This window comes from Aphelocoma coerulescens, chromosome 15, assembly GCF_041296385.1.
Source record: "Aphelocoma coerulescens isolate FSJ_1873_10779 chromosome 15, UR_Acoe_1.0, whole genome shotgun sequence".
Classification (NCBI taxonomy): Eukaryota; Metazoa; Chordata; class Aves; order Passeriformes; family Corvidae; genus Aphelocoma; species Aphelocoma coerulescens.
Window position 1 is genome coordinate 10,032,475 of NC_091029.1, and position 20,020 is coordinate 10,052,494.

General features: G+C 43.9%; 1 protein-coding gene across 12 annotated transcripts in view; it reads right to left on the reverse strand.

Annotated features, from left to right (window-relative positions):
• Nucleotides 1–20,020, reverse strand: part of DEPDC5 (DEP domain containing 5, GATOR1 subcomplex subunit) — a 41,169-nt gene that overhangs the window by 7,818 nt on the left and 13,331 nt on the right. For 3 of the 12 annotated variants that reach the window (XM_069031152.1, XM_069031144.1, XM_069031154.1), the window contains 19 exons: nucleotides 19,482–19,702; nucleotides 17,734–17,937; nucleotides 17,103–17,238; nucleotides 16,642–16,739; nucleotides 15,266–15,346; nucleotides 14,648–14,713; nucleotides 13,144–13,327; nucleotides 11,894–12,054; nucleotides 11,388–11,505; nucleotides 11,045–11,212; nucleotides 9,985–10,204; nucleotides 8,988–9,121; nucleotides 8,527–8,635; nucleotides 5,725–5,787; nucleotides 4,016–4,167; nucleotides 3,176–3,253; nucleotides 2,607–2,739; nucleotides 1,675–1,783; nucleotides 1,173–1,397 (listed from right to left, as the gene is read on the reverse strand). In XM_069031152.1, the coding sequence (XP_068887253.1) occupies nucleotides 1,173–1,397; nucleotides 1,675–1,783; nucleotides 2,607–2,739; nucleotides 3,176–3,253; nucleotides 4,016–4,167; nucleotides 5,725–5,787; nucleotides 8,527–8,635; nucleotides 8,988–9,121; nucleotides 9,985–10,204; nucleotides 11,045–11,212; nucleotides 11,388–11,505; nucleotides 11,894–12,054; nucleotides 13,144–13,327; nucleotides 14,648–14,713; nucleotides 15,266–15,346; nucleotides 16,642–16,739; nucleotides 17,103–17,238; nucleotides 17,734–17,937; nucleotides 19,482–19,702 (2,660 nt within the window). Of the gene's footprint in view, nucleotides 1–1,172; nucleotides 1,398–1,674; nucleotides 1,784–2,606; nucleotides 2,740–3,175; nucleotides 3,254–4,015; nucleotides 4,168–5,724; nucleotides 5,788–5,982; nucleotides 6,150–8,526; nucleotides 8,636–8,987; nucleotides 9,122–9,984; nucleotides 10,205–11,044; nucleotides 11,213–11,387; nucleotides 11,506–11,893; nucleotides 12,055–13,143; nucleotides 13,328–14,647; nucleotides 14,714–15,265; nucleotides 15,347–15,637; nucleotides 16,262–16,641; nucleotides 16,740–17,102; nucleotides 17,239–17,733; nucleotides 17,938–19,481; nucleotides 19,703–20,020 lie in introns of those variants that run through there. The other 9 variants (XM_069031145.1, XM_069031147.1, XM_069031150.1 and 6 more) reach the window with 9 other exon arrangements.

A 20,020-nucleotide genomic window follows, 5' to 3' on the forward strand; every position in this document is an offset into this window, starting at 1 on the left:
CAAACAGGATCTGGCCCAAGTGCCTCCAGCCTCCACAATACTTTCATGCCAGCCTACGTTCAGGCTTCAGCTCTGGCCAGCCACTGAGCTAATGAGGTTGGATACCAGCCAAGGCAACAGATTTATCATGTGACAGGGAAAATAACTGGCATATGTTGGCTTCAGGGAATTAACCATTAGTTCAGACTTCTATCCTTAATGTTTTTCCATTTCTGATGCTGTTCCGCTTCAAACAAGGCTCTCAGAAATACGCAAGTATTACTGTGACTTCAGGTTTAAGAGATACTACACCAGCAGTAAGGCACTCCTCTTCACAAGGTCAAATATACACAACAGGAGAACAGCAAAATTTTTCATTTTATCCTTCATTGCTAGGCCTTTAACAGACGCATCTAAATAAACCTGAAGTTGCAGTTCCATAGCAATGATTTTTCTCTTAAACAAGGAAAGAGGAACAAAAGCAAGTGACTCAGGCTGGCCTAGAAATACAACAAGAAGCTGACAAAGCAACAGGGTCAGTCACGCAGCCAGTGTGTTTCACGGGCTGTTAGAGGCAGTCAGTGTTATTCTCCACATGTTAGAGAACATTAGATACTAATGGTATCTCGCCTAGCAGCAAGATCTTCCTACTGCTTCCATACCACAGGGATCATCTGCAGCTGGGCTTCACAGACTCACTAATGTACGGAGCCTGGTTCAGATTAGTTAAAAAGCCTCCAGCACATCACAGAAAACTTCTAACACATCTGACCCTCACTGTGGCTTTTGCCCCTAGGAAGCAATTAGACATGTAATTTTAAGAACAGTTTGGTTGCTTTGCTGTTCTCATAACTTATCCCTCTATACTCCTTACAGGTTGTGAAGAGTCTCTCTGTGCCTGCAAGGAGACAAAGTATCTTCCTCCCTAAATTCTAGAGGTTCAGGAAGAAGGAATATTTTAAGAAATATTTTTTATTGTATTCCAGTACTCTGAAGTAAAAGTTACCTGCCCAGCCAGTGAAACACACCTCCAGCATATGAGAATGAGTCCACGTGCAAGACACTGTAAGGCCAGCATGAAATTTGCAGCTCTGTTGCTGGTCCACGTGAGATCATACCCTTGGCTGGCTGCTCTTCCCCTTTCAAACTATCCCCTTGAACTTCCCCAGCTGTCACCTGTGCTGTGCATCTACCTAAGAGTGCAGCTGCCTGGCTCCGTCCTCCGAAACTGCGGCTAAAGGAACTGTGCCTACTTGCATAGGAGGCTGGGCGGCTGGGCAGCCAGGGCAGGAAGAACGCCGGGATTTCTGAGTGCAGGAGCTCTTCTGCCACAAAGGCCACCTCAAACCATTTCCTCTGGAAGGTGGAGAAGTCATCCATGGCAGCCGTGTGCCACATGGCAGGCTGCTGCAGCCCCACTGCACAAGGGAAAGGGCAATTCCAGTTAGAAACAAGTGCTCAAGACTCAGAGAGAAAAGTAGTTCTTGATGAAAAAGAGGCAGGATAAAAATTACTTTATGTTTTCTGGAATTCTTTTTTTTTTTTTTTTTTAATTAAAAAGGCCGAATTTCTCAGACTCTCTTGAGATCAGTGTTTTTGGTTGCTCCCAAAATGCATTCCTGCTGCAGCACCCCTAAGAATCAGGAACAGCCTAGTGATTATGCAAAGGGAAAATCTTGTAATAACAATGCTGACCTCGGTCTGGTTCTTTGTCCACAACAATCTTGTAAAAATAAAAGCCATAAATAAAGGTTCGTAAAGCTTCTCCAGATGCATGGACAATAAGCTGCTCTTCTAACATTTTCTGAACAAGAAAAGAGAGAACAGAGCAAACATGATAAAAAAGAAATCACTCTTCCAGTTACATAAAAAGGTTTTTAGAGAACATCTTTTTCTTGACATCTTTTTGTCCAAGTATGTGCCTAACAAGAATACCAGCAAAGTTATCTCTTGATATTCAGTAAACGTAGCAATTTCTTATCTCCCTGAGAAATTGTGTTTGACCTTTCCACAGATGTCTGCCTTCCTCCCCTACCCTGCTCTGGTTTTATAAATGGATTTATAGAAGGTAAGAGTTTGGAAACATTCTAAGTTTTCTGTTAATTGATATGGGATCCCAGCAGAGGAATGAACTCCAGAACATTTCCAACTTTCTGCCCCTGACATAGTTCAATATAGAAAAATCCCTTGATGAATACAAGCAGTGTTCCTCCATAAAGTGTGTCTGCTTCAGCAACCATAACAGAAAGGTCATATGCTGGTTTTAGTACCACTTTATTTACTAATTACTAGAAAGGAAAACCAAATCACTGCCTAGTGCCTCAATTCCAACACAATGCAGAGTACTTGGTAAGTACCAGCTAATTGGAGGCTATAAACAAAACCATCATCATGTAAGTAGAAAAAAATACATATTACTACTGAAGAATATGTTGCTGTTTTGTGATAGGGAATCCAAAAAATGCCATCATTGCCTCATAGTCTGTTGAGCACTACTTTCAATACTCATCCATAAGAGGATTTTAATAAGTAACAGAAACTATTGCTACGCTTTGCTCTAAAACTTTACTTTCTTCACAGAGTGAGGCATTTCTGGCCCTCCACATGCCCCTGGATAGTTTCCTTACCTGCATTATGTCAATGGCCATGGCCTGGGTTTGCACCCCTTCCACATTATTCACCAGCCAGTGCACAACTTCTGCACTGATGAAGCAGTACGGGGAGAGCCCCTTCTGTTCAGAGAGCAGCTGGATCCCTGTGCTGAATCACAGCAAGTCACACGTGTTAACGCAGGCTGATTGAGAGCTCTTTTAAGTAACAAAGACAAAAATCACTGCTGGGGGAAAGAAAAAAAGCGGGGGGAAGGATAAAATATAGAACAAGAAATGCACAAGGCCCTTGGAGTGATGTATCATTGGCTTTTGGTAACAAGATGAAGAGTTGTCATTGACAGCACTTTAGTGACTTACTGGGAATTCTTGATTTGACAAGGTTCTGGGACTCTAATAATTGAAGTCTTTGCTCATACCTCAATTTCTATACAATTCCTTATTTGAGAGTCTGGAACTGAATCACAAAAGGAAGTTTAAAACTCTTCAACAGCTGACATGAGGCTCTCCTTTGAGTGACTCCACTTCTCATGTCCTCTTACAAAACATCTCATCAAATGTTAAGCACATTTATATTAAAAACTTACGTGGGGTGTTTCATGGCTTCAAGAATCTCTACCAAAGTGGAGGAGGAAGTCAGAGCACTTGTCGAACACTGCTGAGAGCTGGACAGTAAACACAAGCACGTTCAAAAATCAAGGAAGCTGCCAGATTTGTTCAAATATGTACATTTAGGAAAACTGGTCTCTCTTCTCAAGAATGACTTTGCCACATTTATTTCCTTTTTCATCTCAAGAAGGACAACTAAAAGCATCAGATGCGTACTTCCCCCGAGGTCACCAGGACATTGCTATATGGACCCAATGCACACTGTGTCACATACAGCTGTACTCAGGAGCAACTGAGAGCAAACATTTTGAAGTTGGCTAATTTTTTTTTTTTACTGTAATATACAACCACAGGAAACAGTTGCTAATAAAGTTTATTTTCAATATTGCTTCCTTCCTGGTGTCTCACTTCCAGGTTAGAACCTCTTGGATTTCATCAACCTACTTGATCCAAGTAGACCTGCAGGGCCCCCCCCTTGCCAAAACAGACTGAAGATGTCAATTCAAAGCCTGGTTTCCTACTAGCAGATTCCAGAAATGGTATTTCTTCATTTCTTCAGGAATGAAGCCCTTCTTGTGGTGGAGAAATCAGGCCTTGTGTTCATTTAATTCTGGAAAACTGGGTTGCAGGGCTTATTTTACTACCACTCTCTCTGCACATGGAAATGCTGCAGTACAGTCTTGTGACAAGTGCCTGTTCGTGCCGACAGGCACAGCACAGCCTGTTCCCAGGTTCCTGTTTAAGTGCCCATTCCCTGACACCAGAAAGGGGCTGTAACTGAACAGCTCTGCAGTACAGCACTGCTGTGCCTTTCCTACCTGCCCTCTGCAGCACCAGCTGTGTTGTATCCCAGGTCTGCAACATTCTGGGTGCTTCCCAGGGCCTGGGTGCTGCCCCTGTCAGGGACCTGCCCCATAGTTATCAACATGTTGCCATCTGAGGTTGCGGGAACTGATTGATCGATAGAGACCTGTGAGGAGTAAACACAGCAACATCTCTATGAAATGCATAATGTAATCTATTTCCCATTTTCTCCCCTCCCTACATGATCTGTGTCTCAGCCCAAGTTAGTCAGCAACAAGCAATACTCTAAGGAAGCACAAGCATATGCAGAAGGGATAAATTCAGTCTTATTTTGTCACCACTACAGAGCTCCTGACAAACAACAAATTCAGACCCAAATAAAGACGAGGATCACCAACCTAGCAACAATTGTGTTGAGAGAACTACTGGCAAACCAGCAACACCAGTCCAAGCCTGACATTTTCAACCCAAGTGAATAATTATGATTATAGGCACACAATAGACAGAACAGGACACTTAATCACCATGGTAAGCATTTAGCAAATATAGTTTCAAGTCTAACTCTCAAAAATATGCAAATGTATCACATGAATTCAAGTTTCATAATGCTCAAAAAAATCAGCTCATCTTCCCTCCTTTCTCAGGGCAGTATGAGAAGGCTGGTTGGCACCCACCCACACCTGTCACCAAGACAACAGGAACACTTTCCTCCTGCAGGAGCACTCACACTATTCTAATGGTAGACTGAATAGTTCACAAAATTAACATAAAATCATTTCAGAAAGAGCATGAATGCTGAATTCAGCTAAGTACAGGCTGTAATTGCCATCTGTCATTAACACGTATGGTTTAGTAAAGGCACATTATATAAAAGCTGGAGAGGTGGAGGAGAGAACACGAATGGCAGAGTAACTCTAACTCAAGCTGGTGTAAATATGGGGGCTGCTCTGCAGTGATGAATCCACAGCACATACACAGCTAGAAATCACAAAGCTGGTAGCTTGACTTAGGTCTGAGAGCCAAGAGTCTTTTATTTATGCCATTTCTCACATCCCAAAAATCTCTAATGGCAGATGTCCCTTTTTGGGCAGCCAAAACCAGCAGATGCTCCAGGGTCAACTCTACAGTGCCCACAGCCAGCAAAAGCCACTCTCCCTCCTCAGGGCTCACTTCAACCGGCAGCATTTTCTATGGGCACACTGTATTACTGCTAATTCCTAACTGGTGTTAAGTGGACTAACAACTTCGGTCACAATGACTCTTTTAAACCAAGATGATACTTATATTCTCAGCCTCAGTTGTTTAGGAGTCCAAGGACACAATATGATTTGGATATCTCCAGAGTCACCTGTCAGTCAAATATCACAGAAGAAATTTAGCCAAGAATCAGACAAGTGAGCTGTTGCCATTTTGTTCAGTGAGGGAAGATGGAAAACAAGCACTTACTGAAAAACAAAAAGAGCAGCTTTAGTAGTTTACAACACAGTACTGCAAAGGACAGTGAGACAGGGCACATGAACATCCAAAACGCAGCACAAGCACTGAATGGTGGAAAAAAAATGGTTGCATCTGCCCCTTTGTCCTGCCAATGCTGTGCATCCCACTCTCAATGAGAGCATGTGGAAACTAAGAGAGGTTCCCAGCGTGGCAAGCTCAGGACACAAATGCTGTCCATCACCTCAATCCAAAAGCCAGAGATGACAACAACCCATTCAAAACTAACCTGTGAGTAGAAGGCTGAAGCTGTGCGTGGGCTGCGAACAAAATCCATAAAGAAGCCCCCATCCTGAAGGCATCAGAGGAAGTAGGCCCATTAATGGCAACAGCAACAGGAACAAGGAGTTGAAGAAAAGCAAATACAAGGTTGTGCAAGTATGAAATGACCAGAGAGAAAGTATGAGGAGAATGCAAATCCCAGACCCAGAAGGTCAGATGCAGCAGAATGCACAGTATCAGGAATTACTCACACACATATCCTTACTTTCTCTCTCTGTAACAAGACATTGCTCTTCCTTGGCACAGATGCTTTCCCAAAATTTTTAAACCCACATTGATCAGAAGCCAATTGAAACTGCAGCTTTCCCTCCATACTTCAAAGGAGAAAGTCTTGAGCTCTGAAGTATGGGGGCTTCCATCCCAAATACAAAACTGAAATACAGAAACCACAGGTGTAATGACAAATATCCAAAGAAGGACAGGGGTTTTTTTTCTAATCTGTTAGACATTCAAATGTTAAAGAGGGAGAGGCAAAAGAGCTCTTTTCAGGAAGTACGCTCTTCCTCTTAAATGCAGGTCTGGTATGGTGCAAAGGAAAGGGAAGAAAAGCTCTTCACAAAGATCCTTCCAACACTGTGTTTAATACTTCACGCAAAATTAAAGAGATACTGCCTGTGCTATGTTCCTGCCTACTTACAAACCCCAGTGAATTTATCCCCAGCTGCTATGCAAAGACGCGTCAAGATTTTCTTATCATATAAGACAATACAGTGGAAGTCATCTAGATTTTCATTCCTTATTTGCAATTCCTTATTCTGTTCTCTCGGCAAAATATTTTTGTCTAGCCTGCAGTTAAGATGCTGCTTACCTTGGTATGTACGTATAAAACATTTTCTGGAAAGAATCAATGCCAGGGTTACGTGACTGGCAATTTATACAGTGCAGAGGCAGAGCCAAGCACCCTGGATCCATGAGGGCAAAGACTTTCCAAAGAGATCATGGATCAAGCAAACTCACGGGGTTAAAACCACACTGTGTTGCCCAATAACTGGCTGAAGAGACTTGTCAATTCTACTCTGAAATGGAGTAAAGTGAAGCCAATGGCTCAGTTTTGGTCTGGAGTAACTCCAGCACTGAGGAGCATACTAGAAAAGCACTTGCTCCCTTGGCTGCTGGCAGAGCTCACAGCTGTGACAATTTGTCAGTTCTCTGGCTTCAAGTGTGTGGAAAGTCAGACTTCCCTGTGCTGGGGAGCCCTGCAGGGGCTGTGACACGAGGCACACGCTGCTGTTCCCAAGTGAGCACAATGCTGCCTGTCCACTGACATCTTTCCAACAGGCATGAGCCATCAATTAGGAGATTCCAATTGCTTATGTCCCAGTCTCTGTGTGTAAATATACAGGAGTGTTTACTGCTGCAGCATGAAAGGCCTTCAATTGATAACACACTCTTCCAGAGTCTCCAGTCAGCCTTCCAGAGAGGCTTTTGAACATTACTTTCAACATTACTTAAGATGGCATTTTCTGGTAGCACAAAGTCTGCCAATTTGGTCCCAGCACACTCCTGTGCCACTGCTAGGGAAGCCTATTCTGCCTTTTCCCCCCTTTGCCACACAGAACAACTGGACACAACATTCTTTTCTCCTGCATTTCACACAGAATTTTTACCAGTTTTACTGGTAGAAAGGGACATTTAAGATTTCTGTATTTAAAGAGGGAAGCTGATTTTTCAAAACGGTATTAGAGGAGAATGCAAAGCCTGAATTATGATATGGAAGTTTGCAAACACACCTCAAGTCAGTTTGAGCACCTATTGTTTCCAGGTCTAGCACATCCTGCTCCAGACTCTCATCTGTGTTCTCCAAACACTAATACTATGAGTAAGTGTCTAGTACAGAGATGATCACAGTTACTCTATCACTTCAACTTTCAATATCTGGGTCTCCAGGATAACACAATACTTGTTCCTGGTAGTGGCACAAAACAGTGGATGTAGATTAGATGCTAAGAGAAAAATACTGCAAGAAGTGGTTGATAGTGGTGAATCTGAGAACTTTTTCTTTTCAGTATTTGAACTGTTGAGCCCAAAGACAGGTCATATTTAAATCCTCTATTTTTATTCAGTTCCTTGTTACTTCTGTTGGAAGGCCTTCATTCCAGAACACAGAAAAATAATCGAATATTTCTGGGTGGACTTGGAGGTAGAGTTCCTGCTCTCCTGGCTCTCACAGGACAGTTGACAGAAAGGCTGAGGGATAGCACAGTCTTTTCTTTAAGTGTCTGAAGAGAGCTCCAGGAAGACCACTTTCTCCAGCCTGGAGTCCAGCCAGTGAAGGAATAACATTTAAATCACTTCTCAGGAACACATCCCCTCCTCTAAGCAGAGGCAAAAGACTCAAGTTCCTGCTGTTACAATTCCACTCAGTGTTCACACAGTCACAATCTAGAGGCTGATTTTCTCTCCAAGACAGCCTGCACACAGATGCAGGCAGCACTGTACTGCTACATCTGACAGTCAAGCCATGACTGAAATGAAATGTGCTACCAGCAAAGGAAATGCACTAATTAGCAAACAGCACTTAGATCAGCAAAACACTGAAATGGCATCCCAGGGATTCCATATCATTGTCACACTTACAGAATTTAATTCCTCTGCCCTTGCACACAAAGGCTAGTACAGGATCAGCTCTTACTGGATTAGAGAGTAAGATGTGGTATGAGGTAGCCAAGTGCTCAGAGAAATAATCTTTGGTTATTGGAAGAATTCTTATGTAGAAATAGCAGCTAAAGAAAGACCAGGAGGTCTTTACCTTCCGAGGGCTGTCCATATAGGTGGGTGTGATAGCAATGTTCCCACTCTCTGAAGGCTGCCCAGAGCTCTTCCCAGAAAGCATTGCTGCTTGCTGCTCCCCCAGTGTCCTAAAAAAAAAAGAGGAAGGAATACAGATTATTCAAACATACTTTGTGTCAGCTTCCCCCCCCAAAGGCAACTGTTGCAGAGGGGTACTGCTGTATATTCATACATTTGCTTTCCCACTCACTGAGGGACAGATCCAACATTCCCTAAGTACCTTTTACCCCCCACAAACAACATGGACCCTTGAACTCAGTTTTATTATGCACGTGTAATACTAACTTAGTATTAAAAATATTAATCTCCTATGTATGTAACATAACATGAGACAAAGTTCCCCAAATGTGCTTTAGCCACCCCAGGAGCAATATGTAGGAAGGATGTTCTAGGCTCTTCACACAGCCTGTAGAGACTCACTTCTGACTGGCTTCCATCTGCAGCAGAGCTGAGAGTGCTGAGGTTCCTTTTTTCCCAATGGGAGGCCCAGACTGCTCCAGAGAGTGAGTGGAAATTGGACCAGCAATCTGCAAGCCTTTCATGGCAGACCCTTTCTAACAATGAAAAAATGGAAGCACAGACTTAGTCAAGCTAAGCTTAACTAGTAAGCAAGAATACAACACCTCATGTCAGTGGGGGTTTATTGAGTACATTTTAAAAAGGGAGGCAAACTATTGGTTCCACAGGAAGTGGAATAGCCTAGTGTCTTGTGTGGATGCTATTCTGAAAATAAAATGTTTGTTATCCTGGAAAAGGTGAATTTGCTTTGAAGTAAATTACCCCATTTAGTGCGTGAACGGGAAGAGAATTTAATACACATTAGCCAGTTTCTCTTCAGCCTCTTGAAACTACTGTTTACCAAAAAATTCACCCTTGTGGTTCTCTTTTCCCAATCCCTCTCCTGAATCTGCAGCACAGAACCAACCCAGGCTAACCCAGAAGTGACCAGCTTAACTACCTCAGACCCCTTTGATCAACTGTCTGCATCACAAGGCAGAGAGGTGTATGCAGGCTAAGCCCACCTGAAGCACAAAGCAGAGCACACCTGCAAAGAGGAGGCATCAGGCTCCTGGGTAAGAAAAGACCGGCCAAGGTATAAAACAGACCACTGCCAGACTAAGATATGGCTCTGCTGCGCAGAAAAGCCTGGCTTGTCCCAGAGCAAGAACTGTCCTGAGCCTGGTTGCAGTCACAGCAGCACAGGATGCTCATCCCGGGTAAATTTCCCCAAAGCTGTTAACAACCCCCCACCGTTTGAAAGCTGACACAGCACACGGGTCAGCACTGGCCTTTAGGGATGGATTACACGGGCCCAGGCACACGTGCCCCAGCCTGCCTGGGAGGGACTCAGGTCTCCCTGCTAACGCTTCATAAGCAGCTCAGGTCACACCGAGCCTCAGCGAGGGCTGGGACTCACTCGGATCATTCGATCGGAGCGGTGGCGGCGGCGGATGCGGTTCAAGCCCTCCACGAAGCGGATGAAGCCATCGAGGAGCTGCCACTCCTCCTCGTCGGAGCGGGGCTTGTCGCCGTACACGTCGCAGTGCGCCTCCCCCTCCATGATGCGCTTGGTGGCGCTGATGCAGGCGGGCAGCAGCAGGAACCGCGTCCTCCAGAACTTCAGGGACTCGATAAGGCTGCAGGAATGTGGAAGACAGGACAGAGTTCAGCCGTTTCCTGGGAAGGGTTTTCCAGAATCTAAAGTACAAATCTACCTGCTGCACGTTTCAGTGAGTGCAGCGACCACCTTGCTGCTATCCCTGAGTCAGAACAAGCACGTGTGCAAAGGAATGGTCAGCAATTTGAATATCACTGGCAACAAGGCTATCCTCAGAGTAATTGTCACACAGAGATATGCTTTCTTTTCTGTAAAAGATAGGCCCCAAAGGCTTTTTCTCTAAAAATATGCAAGCAAAAAGGATTTTTCAAGGTGCACATTAGCATAGGAGGTATTTTGACTGAGACCTGAAAAGAAAACATGATAAAGACTGGTTGTGTGGAGAGAAGATATCAAAAAAGCTATTGATACTAGCGGAGATATTCCACATTTCTGGTAAGCACTTGCTCCACAGCTCAGGAATAGGACTGCAGTCAAGCCCAGTACTCAAGCAAGCCTGCAAATCTTCAAAATAAATCAAAGTTTTGAGTCAGATCCAGAAATCAGTAAGAAGCCAAGAAAAGCATCTGCGTGGTACAAAATGCCATCTTATTTCTTTACATTTTTAGGAGAGAAAAAAAGAAGTTCATGCTGAATTTTGTGATCAAGAGTCTGTATCAAAGGTCAGATAACGCACCAGCAACAGAGAGCAAGGTTCCTACAAGGCAACAGCTGCTGGAAGCTGACAGTGAAAGCAGGCCAGATATTCTCCCTGGAGTACTGAGCATTCGTGGGTTGAACTTGGTGATGAAATTTTAGGTCAAAAAGGAAAAGAGGCAATTAGGACACAGAACAGTCTGGATAGAAAAGGAGCTCTCACCTGAAATCCTCTGAGCCAGCAGAGCAGATATACTGATCCAAGTAATTCCACTTGTACTCTTCTAGTCTCTCATGGGAAAATTCTACCCAGCAAGAGACAAATTCAGAGTCAGAGTGTGAGGGGCACAAGCTGTAGGTGTAGTTTATCTGAGCAGATTCATATGGATACCTGAAAGATCAAACACAAGCATTAACCTCAGTATTATTGATACTGGTGCTTCTCTTTCTTCTCCTAAAAAGAAAGAAGGTTCTACAGTGTGTTCTTTTCAAGCAAGCACAGAGAGCTGGAAAAGAATGTTCATCTGAACACTGACAGCAAACTGCTCAACCAGAGAGATACTTACTTTGGCAGGTACCGAGTCACAGTAATTATTTTGTCTTTTAAGGTGACTTTGTGGAAAGTACGGCCCATACTCAGCCAGTACTGATCCTCTTCCTCAGGTCTATTTCTCGACACAAGACCTAGTTGTAAAAAGCAAAACCCTTTCAGCTTACTGCAGTACTCAGAACTTTATCAACACACTGTGCATATAGAAAGGGACTCCAGAACTGGAGTCCAGAAGTGGGCTTCTGAACTCAGGACAAGCCAAAAATCCATCTTTCAGGCCATACTTTTAGGGAACAGTTGCACAATGAGTCTTTTGCTCTTACAGTTAAGATTTGCTGATATCAGAAGCAAAGAAGAGCACTTGGGATTCATATACCACCCATTTAGAACTTCCCTAGGCAGAATCACCAGAGAACAGCCAACATAAAGTGTTGAGGAATTGGTGGATGTGCCTAATTTGAGGTTACTGGGACTGGCAGGAGGAAAGACAAAGGCCTGACTTGTCAAGCCCAAGTCACTCACCTCGACTGTAGAGGGGACTGCTGCTGAGCGGGGGTGGCACAGCTGGGGCCGGTTTCTGTGGTTTGGATTGCACAATAATTTGATAGCCTTGCATGAGACGCTGACAAATAAACTCCTCAAATACCTGCTGGGCTGTCATCTGCACTCCTTCCTCATCCCTCCTGGACACAAAGGTTAAGCAGACTAGAATAAGGAAGCTGACCACACACCTATTCTTAGCTCTGCTCTGGGCCCTGGAGCCCTCTGCCTGGGAACACCTGTTTGTGGGAGCAGGAGGGAAAATGGGCACTTTTTGAGACAGGGTGATTAATTGTCTGGCAATATTTACTGCTGCCTTTGAAAGCAGTTTGACAACTAGTAACAAATTTGCCTACAACAGTTGTGAAACAATCAATTTCCCAAAGATGGCTTTTTCAGCACTTTGCAGGCAGCCTCAGTACAGTTTGTACATGTTCAGGAGAGCTCAGAATGCCAGTGGGCAGCAATGCTCCAGCCTCTCCCACAGTGGGAAGTAGAGAGCAGAGAGGTTGTGGCATCTTACTACAACTCCTGCTCTGAACTTTGCCTTCCTACTGACATTTTTTTCAGGTGTTTCTTCATTAATCCTGTTACTTCCTATGTATTTCAATCACCCTGATTAATATTTTTGTTTTGTTCCCATAAAGCAGCAACACAAACAGGTCTTTTGATGTCTTACAAGTTATGGAAAGTCTGAAAAATGTTTAAGATAATGAGATTGCTTCAGTAAAAAAACCAAACTAACCCTATTAAAGAATAGTTACCAGAGACCTCTAAGACAAGCAGAGAAGTTCTATTTGTCCAACTAACACTGTTTTCAAACAAGATTCTTTAAACTAAATATCCTTTAGAGTGAGGATAAGCATCTTAAACACTGTGTGTCCACATGCTTTGCTCATTTAGTGTTTCCAGAACACTAGAATGTAGATAACCTACTAGAAAGCATATTAAGAGAGATGATAGTTTGAGGTTGAATATTTTGATTGAAACACAACAGAAAAGAGACGTAAAAATTTGTATGCAAGCAATTTCTAACATAAAATCTACAGAGTGCACCACACTGTGCGATGGGAACATCAGAAAAGGTGCAAAGCTATCACTGGAAAAAAGAAAAATATAAGTATTCTGCTGCTCTGTTAGAAATCTATCATTCACTTGTACAGACTGCAGTGATCCTCTTCCATCACCTGCTCCTTAAGCACAGGACTGTACAGAGAAGGTGCTGGCCAAACCTGTCAATGTCAGCCTCTGGGAGCAGGTCATAGCAACCCTCCGTGTAATCGTTCTGCAGGCTCTGGCGGTCGGGGAAGTAATCCGTGGTGAGAGGGAGACAGGCCGGAGTAGTGAGGGATTTCCAGTCCACTCCAACTGTACAACAGAAGCCTGGCACTACGGGGGGAGCAGACAGTGTCAGAACTGCCTCGTTGTGTCATGGGGGGCACACAAGGAGGGCGTATGTGGTCACCCATGGAAAAACAGGGTGCACAGAAGGATGAAAGAAGTGCGTGAAGAGGAGAGTTAGAAAGAATGAGAGACAAAAATCAGAGTTGGCATAAAGTCAACAGGGACAAAAAGGGGAGTGGAATGGGAAGGGAAAAAGAATATAGGACGGGAAGAAGGGAGGGAGAGAAAGAGACAGAGTTTGTTAAACAATGCAGTGCACATGCTGATTCAATCCCATCATGCAAAAGGCATTCAAAGTTAATACACTTAAGTTCCTCTTGATTGAAAGCTAGAGCTGACATAGCCACTGCTCTTCCAAAATTACAGCAAGTCAGGTGCAGTTACTGATTATTAATAAACAGATCAACATTCCAAGTCTGAACAAGAAAATCAGACCAGTTTTGCATCCTAGACAACTGCAGAAGGAGCTGGAGAGGAGAGAAAGAATGACAGACCAGCCTCTTTCTGGAACAGTACAACAGCAGAAAAGGGAGTATTTCCACAGTTATAAAAACAGAAGATATATCCAGAGGGGTGGGAAGACCAGAAAAATAGTAACTTGGAAAGCAATCTTTTCCCACACCCTTTCCTAGAGTTATGCTCCAGTTTTGAGATTACAGGGATGTAAAACTAGACATTAAAAAGGAAAAGCTAACTAGATTATACCAAATCATCAGCTCACCACTGCATTACATTCTGACCCAATTCAAACAATCCATATCACCTACTGATTCTTAACTTCTTGTCATAGAGATCCTACTGCTAGAAATTTATTTTGCTATAAAAACATTAACACCAATGGCAGGAACACTGCGCAAGAAAGTAATACAGGACAGACTGCTATAAAGAAAATGCTTTCTTAAGCAGTGACACACTTATTTTTCTAGGAAGTGAGGGCAGATATTTCTCAGTAAATGGTACCAAATTCAGAAACTGACTGTACTAATTCTAATTCTACAAGCTGCTACCAAACGAACTTTTCATACTGAGAGACAGATACCAGCTCAGCAGCTTTAGCTTTCTGCATAATAGTGTCTGGTAAGGAAAGAATTTCAGATGTAACAAAACAAACAGCTTCATGTGTTCTTAAGAGCTATGGAACTGCAACCACAGTGAGACAGTAGAGGGAGATCCTGCAAATTACTGCAGGCCAAAATAAACCACTGCCAAAAGCCAAGGAGGCTCCTCAGTTTCTTGCCCACCACCTCCTGATGCCTCTATATATGCACATGCCCTTTCCCTCCCCATCTTCCCACCTATGCAAACTCTCTTCCAAACCTTCCTTCTGCTTACTTGGATCTGGAGAATTAGAGACAGCATCTTCCAAGGCATCCTTGTTCTGAGTTTTGAGATTCACCCCTACAAGAAAGAAATACGTGTTTTATTTTAAGCAATTATGCACTTCTCTTGAATTTCAAATAAAAATAAATCAAAAGCATGATGATGTTTTAAGATACAGAATTTCTCTGAATGGAAAATCTCTGGGTTCTGCACAGCAGAAAGAAACACTAAGCCAATTAATGAGGAAAAATACACCTTGGATCAAATTTGAACATCTCACTAGAAGTGTTCAATAGCTAAAGCCCAAGCAAAACCCTCCTCCCCAAATGGTGAAACATCTTGAAAAGTAGGTGCTAGAAGCTCCTATAAACAGCTGGTGTGGCACATGAGAGAAAAAGAGCTGCCAAGGAGGCAAGAAAAACTGCTGCCTTCAAAGCCATTTATCAAAATAAAAACTTCAGTAAGCTTCCAAATATTTAAAAGGAACTATTTTTCAAAACTAGCTTAGGTAGATTTACCCAGGAAATTGGTATCAACATCGTAGCTGTTCCCCTGGAAAAGAAAGGGTGGATACCTACTACATAGTGATGCCAGTAACCCGTACAGGAGCTGGCTCTAAGCGGCATTCACCTTTGACCAGCTCCTCCTGCCATCTGCCATCCAGACCGGGAATTGCAACAGGATTTACTCGGTCTGAGCTACCACCTCCATCTGCGGGGCAATAGCGACAACATCCTGAACCCCAACGGAAATAGATGGGATCATTTTTCACTCTGAAGCCCGCGTTGCACCAAACCATGCTGCAGGCAGCAGAGGAGAACCAGACTCAAGAAATCGTACTTTTGGAAATTCAGAAAAACAGCCCCCCACTCCCCCACCCCCAAACTGCTTCATTTCATAGGTGACTCAAACCATAAGGGAGAACCCTCAGTCCAATCCCTGAGTCCCAGTGCGGCCCCTATAGATAGCTGAGGGTCTACAGACACAAATTCTGTAAAATGCAAGCGTGTTTATTGCCAGGATATGCTCTACAGTGTGCAAACTGCACCCAGCTGAAATGCAGTTTAGCAATTGCAAAACCAGAGCCTATCTCGAAGCCAGAAAATACTAAAAATGTAAAGCAAGAAAATTAAATGTATTCAGATGAAATTCACAGAAGGAAGCAACAGAAAATAATTTTTAATGTGACTATGTGAATACAAGATGAGGCACAAGAAAATTAAGTCTGCTAACTTCTTCAAGGCTCTACAAGGCATAAGTGAAAACAAAATTGTTTTAATCCAATGTAATTCAGAAGGGCAAATTTATTCTTAAAAAAATCTTTAAATTGGTTTTGAGAAAAGAACATAAATCTTGAATGCTGTAGTCCAAAAGTTCAATTTTTTTCCATGTGCCCAGCCAAAATGTATGTTCACAAAAGCAGAGGGTAGGTCACAAAAAAACCAGACAACACAGCAGAATGCTTAACATGGCATGCTGTTCCATTTACAGGACTCAAAAGAAATGTTGAGAATTTCCACTAATTCAGGTGTCTAGGTAAGTTAAGGAAGATAGAGCTAATCTTCAACTGAAAGTACAGACATGTCTTCTCTCGCTCTAAAGGGTAACAGCTTAAGGCAACCCCACCTAGAAAAAAAAAGGATTCTGAACACCAGGGCATATTTAATTATTTTTTGAGTCTTGACACCACTGCTTTGTTATTATGGAACTCAGTAACTGCCTGAGAGCTTATTTTAAGAAAACAATGAGCATCTTTCTATAGTAAACCTTGTAAGACAGACCTAGAGAAGTAGACACCTTGAACAAAAACAATCTAAAACAACAAAGCAACCCAAAGAACTACCATATACCAAAAAGTCCAAGTAGAAGCACTAACAGATCACTGTTTTCCCACTCTTGATTCTTCCTGCTTTGCAGTGCCTGTCCACCCACGTGCCTCGAGTCCTGCCTGATCCCCCAGGGCTGCCCAGGCCAGCACTCTCCTGGCCCCGCCCCTGCCCCTTTACCTGCACCGGGGCCAGCCCCCAGCCCGTTCCCGTACTCCTCTGCCCCGCCGAAGCTCAGGAAGGAGCCACTGTCCCCTGGATGCCGAGAGCTGACGTGCCTGCAGTGAAACAAACCAGCCTGTTTTGTACAACCCTCCTCACTCGTGCCATTCCCTGCTTTTAGCAAATATAACAAGACCTCAGCCCTTCTGCCTCAGCTGAGCCAGGGCTGGAACCAAGCTCATCCCTCACTGATGTTGGCAGAGATGGAATGGCACAAGGGCAGCACAGAGAAGGGTGTAACAGCATTCCACATCTGTCCATACTGTTTGTTCTTTGCCTCCACCAATAACCAAATTGCAGGACAGCAAAGAATCAGCTACTCGTGTCCCCTCAGGAGAGAACTAAAGCTTAGCTGGCTCTTAACAGATCTGATTTCATGGTTTATAAACCCAACATTCAAGACTGAGCAAATGGCTCACCTGCCAGTTGCCTCATGGTAAGCCAGCTCCAGCAGCTCCGCAGATGAATGTGTCAAATCCTGCTGCCCACTGCCCTGCATTTCTGCCATATTCTGGCGGGTTTGATGATGGATCTGGATAGCTTCTCCTGAGGGACCTACAAAGTTGCAATTGGATCACTGATCACCACATCTGCACTGATTCCTCAGTTGCTTGTACCCTTCTTTTGCCAACAGAACAGGCACTGACATTAAGAAAGCATGTTTACAGGATCTTCAAAGCCTTGAACCTTCTGCCATCTCCTCTGAAGCAAGTGAAGCAGAATATTTTTAAAAACATTTTGGAGGGCCTACTTACAAGGCATTAAACAATTATGTGAACAATTCATCATCAGAAAATCTACCCAAATTGTAGTTACAATTCCCTTCAATAGCCTCCATCTACTGTAAGATTGTTCTGTACCTGATACTGCTCATTTGCAAATAGAGGTGGTATTTTCCAAAAGAGGATTGATCAGGCCTGTACACTCACTTCAGCCTCTGATAGTGTGCAGAGCACTTTAATGCACCAGAATTCCTACTGGCTCTCTTCTTGTGCTGATCTTGGACAAGGACAAAGTAACAGCAGCCAAATGTGCTGTGAGGCAGCTCACCCACAGGGAAGGTGTGCATCCAGCGCCTGCGGTTCGACGTCAGCTTCATGGGCATGCGGGATGGGGCGAAGGGGTTGATGAGCGCGCGCTGGGGTGCGTATCCCCCCGGGCGGATGTGCAGCATGGACTCAGCACTGCCCACATGGAACCTCCCCGGAGCGCTGGAGTCACGCTGCTGCGACTCCAGCGTGTTCTCAAGGAAATCTAGAAAACACAACAAAGTCAGCATGAGATCGTGCAGGAGCCAAGCACAAGAGAATTGACTCCTCAAGGATGTAAAGATTGCCCAGGATAAGTGGAAATAAGGAGACCTAAGAAATAAGCAGGCAGAGAAGCTGAAAGCAATTCCTATCCAGCCTGAAAGTTACAATGTAAACAACAACCCAGACAAGAAAAGGTAATATTCCATCTGCAATTACAGCAGTGCTGTAAACTTCTACTAAATTAATCCATAAAGAAACCACTTGCTAAGCCATTTATGAAGAATTATTCAGACCTTTGAGAATTCCTCAGAAATTAAAAGACTGACATAACAGAAACTTCAGGATGAGTACCAAAGACATGGCAGAAGCCACAGCTGAGCCTTTTACACATGCCTTTTCTGTAACACTCAGATCTGAGCACTGAAATCAGGGATTAGTCCCAGAAGACATGGTACATGATCTCAACAAGATACTAGTTAGTTGTCACTATTCAGTGTAGAACAGAAGTTATTCAGAAACAGGAGAGAAATATATACCAGATGGATAAGTAGTAATTACAGTGCCCAACAACTGAAAATCCCAGAGAAGGAAGGGCCTCATTTACCATTCTATACTGTCAAATGCGACATATGGAAAACCTCAGTTTCTTTGACTCTTTCCTCCCTGCCAGTCCTAATCCACACACATCCTCATCCTGCTGAACACCTTCACCTGGGTCACATGACTATCCTTCAAACTAAAGGAGTAACAGAAATACCAAAGAAAGAAAAGAGTTGTATTAACTGACAACAGGGGAAAACATGAAAGGTAGATGTAACGTCAAGTGCACCGAGTGAGAGCAGTTCCATACCAGTAACTGTGATTCCTGTGACAGGATAAATATGGTATCAGTGTCATACACCATGGCATGAAAAAAACCATGAAGAGGGATAGAATTTTATAGAAGATAAAGCAGTTGTGGGAGGAATACAATTTACCTTGAGACGAGCTGGGTTTGTGGAAGATACTGCACTCTGCCTGAGAACAAAATTAAATTGGGAAGGAAGAAAAAGGGAGTGCTAGCACTGCTAACACACTGAGACAGCTCAGCAGTACACTGTCAAAAGGAAGGATCCAGAAAGTGAGTCTTAATGACAACAAATCCCCACAGAGAGATGCTATAAGCAGGGTCCCCCAGGGCTCACTGCTAAGGCCAGTTCTCATTCGACAGATTATAGGTGACCTGAATAATACAAGTTCCTTGTGTATGTCCACATTTGCAGACAGGCACAGGAGAATAGTCAAGTACTGAAAGAAGGCAATAGGCAAGGGAAAAGAGAAAATCAATGTCAGGACACTTCTATTTAGGACAAGCCATTAAAAAAAAGCAATGGAATTGGACAAGGATGACAAGGGGAGAATGCACACCCAGCTGCAGCTATGGAAAAGCTGTACCATGAGTGCCAATATAAGCATCATCTCCACTGTGCTGGCCTGGCAGTGACCAACACAAACGTCCACCTTCTCTCCCCACCAAAGGTACGTTCCCATCTGCCCCAGGCTGACCTCTGGTGCTGGTATAGCCCAAGGAGCTGCTGACTTCACACTGGTGCAGGTGAGGCCGCGGGATCATCAGGATGTTGGAGATCTTGCCCAGAGAACTGTCATCAGAAGCCTGGCTCCTCACCTCTTCCGGGGGCAGCATGCGGCTCTGCAGGGAGGGGCTGCACGAGACATCGTACGAGCTGGAGCTCTTCCTCGTGCGGCTTTCCCTCTCCCTCACAGACCTGATGAAAGGGATGCCCAGTGACAGGAAAGAGAGATTAATCCCCAGGTTATCAGGGGGCTGGAACAGGCCCTAGTCATGCAAAAGACTCAATGCTCAGCAGGTGAACTCAAGAAGAGCATTACAGGGAAGCCATCACTATCTTTTTTGACTGTTTGGGTAATTTATACTTCTGTGCATCACACAACACAAGAACACTGCAATGCTTCCAGCACAAGGGCTGTGAAAGGGCCTGCTCAACTCCCTGGGCAATCCTACAGATACCACACCAACCTGGTAGAGATGTGGCCTAGAAGATACCAGACCTCAGCCTACAGAG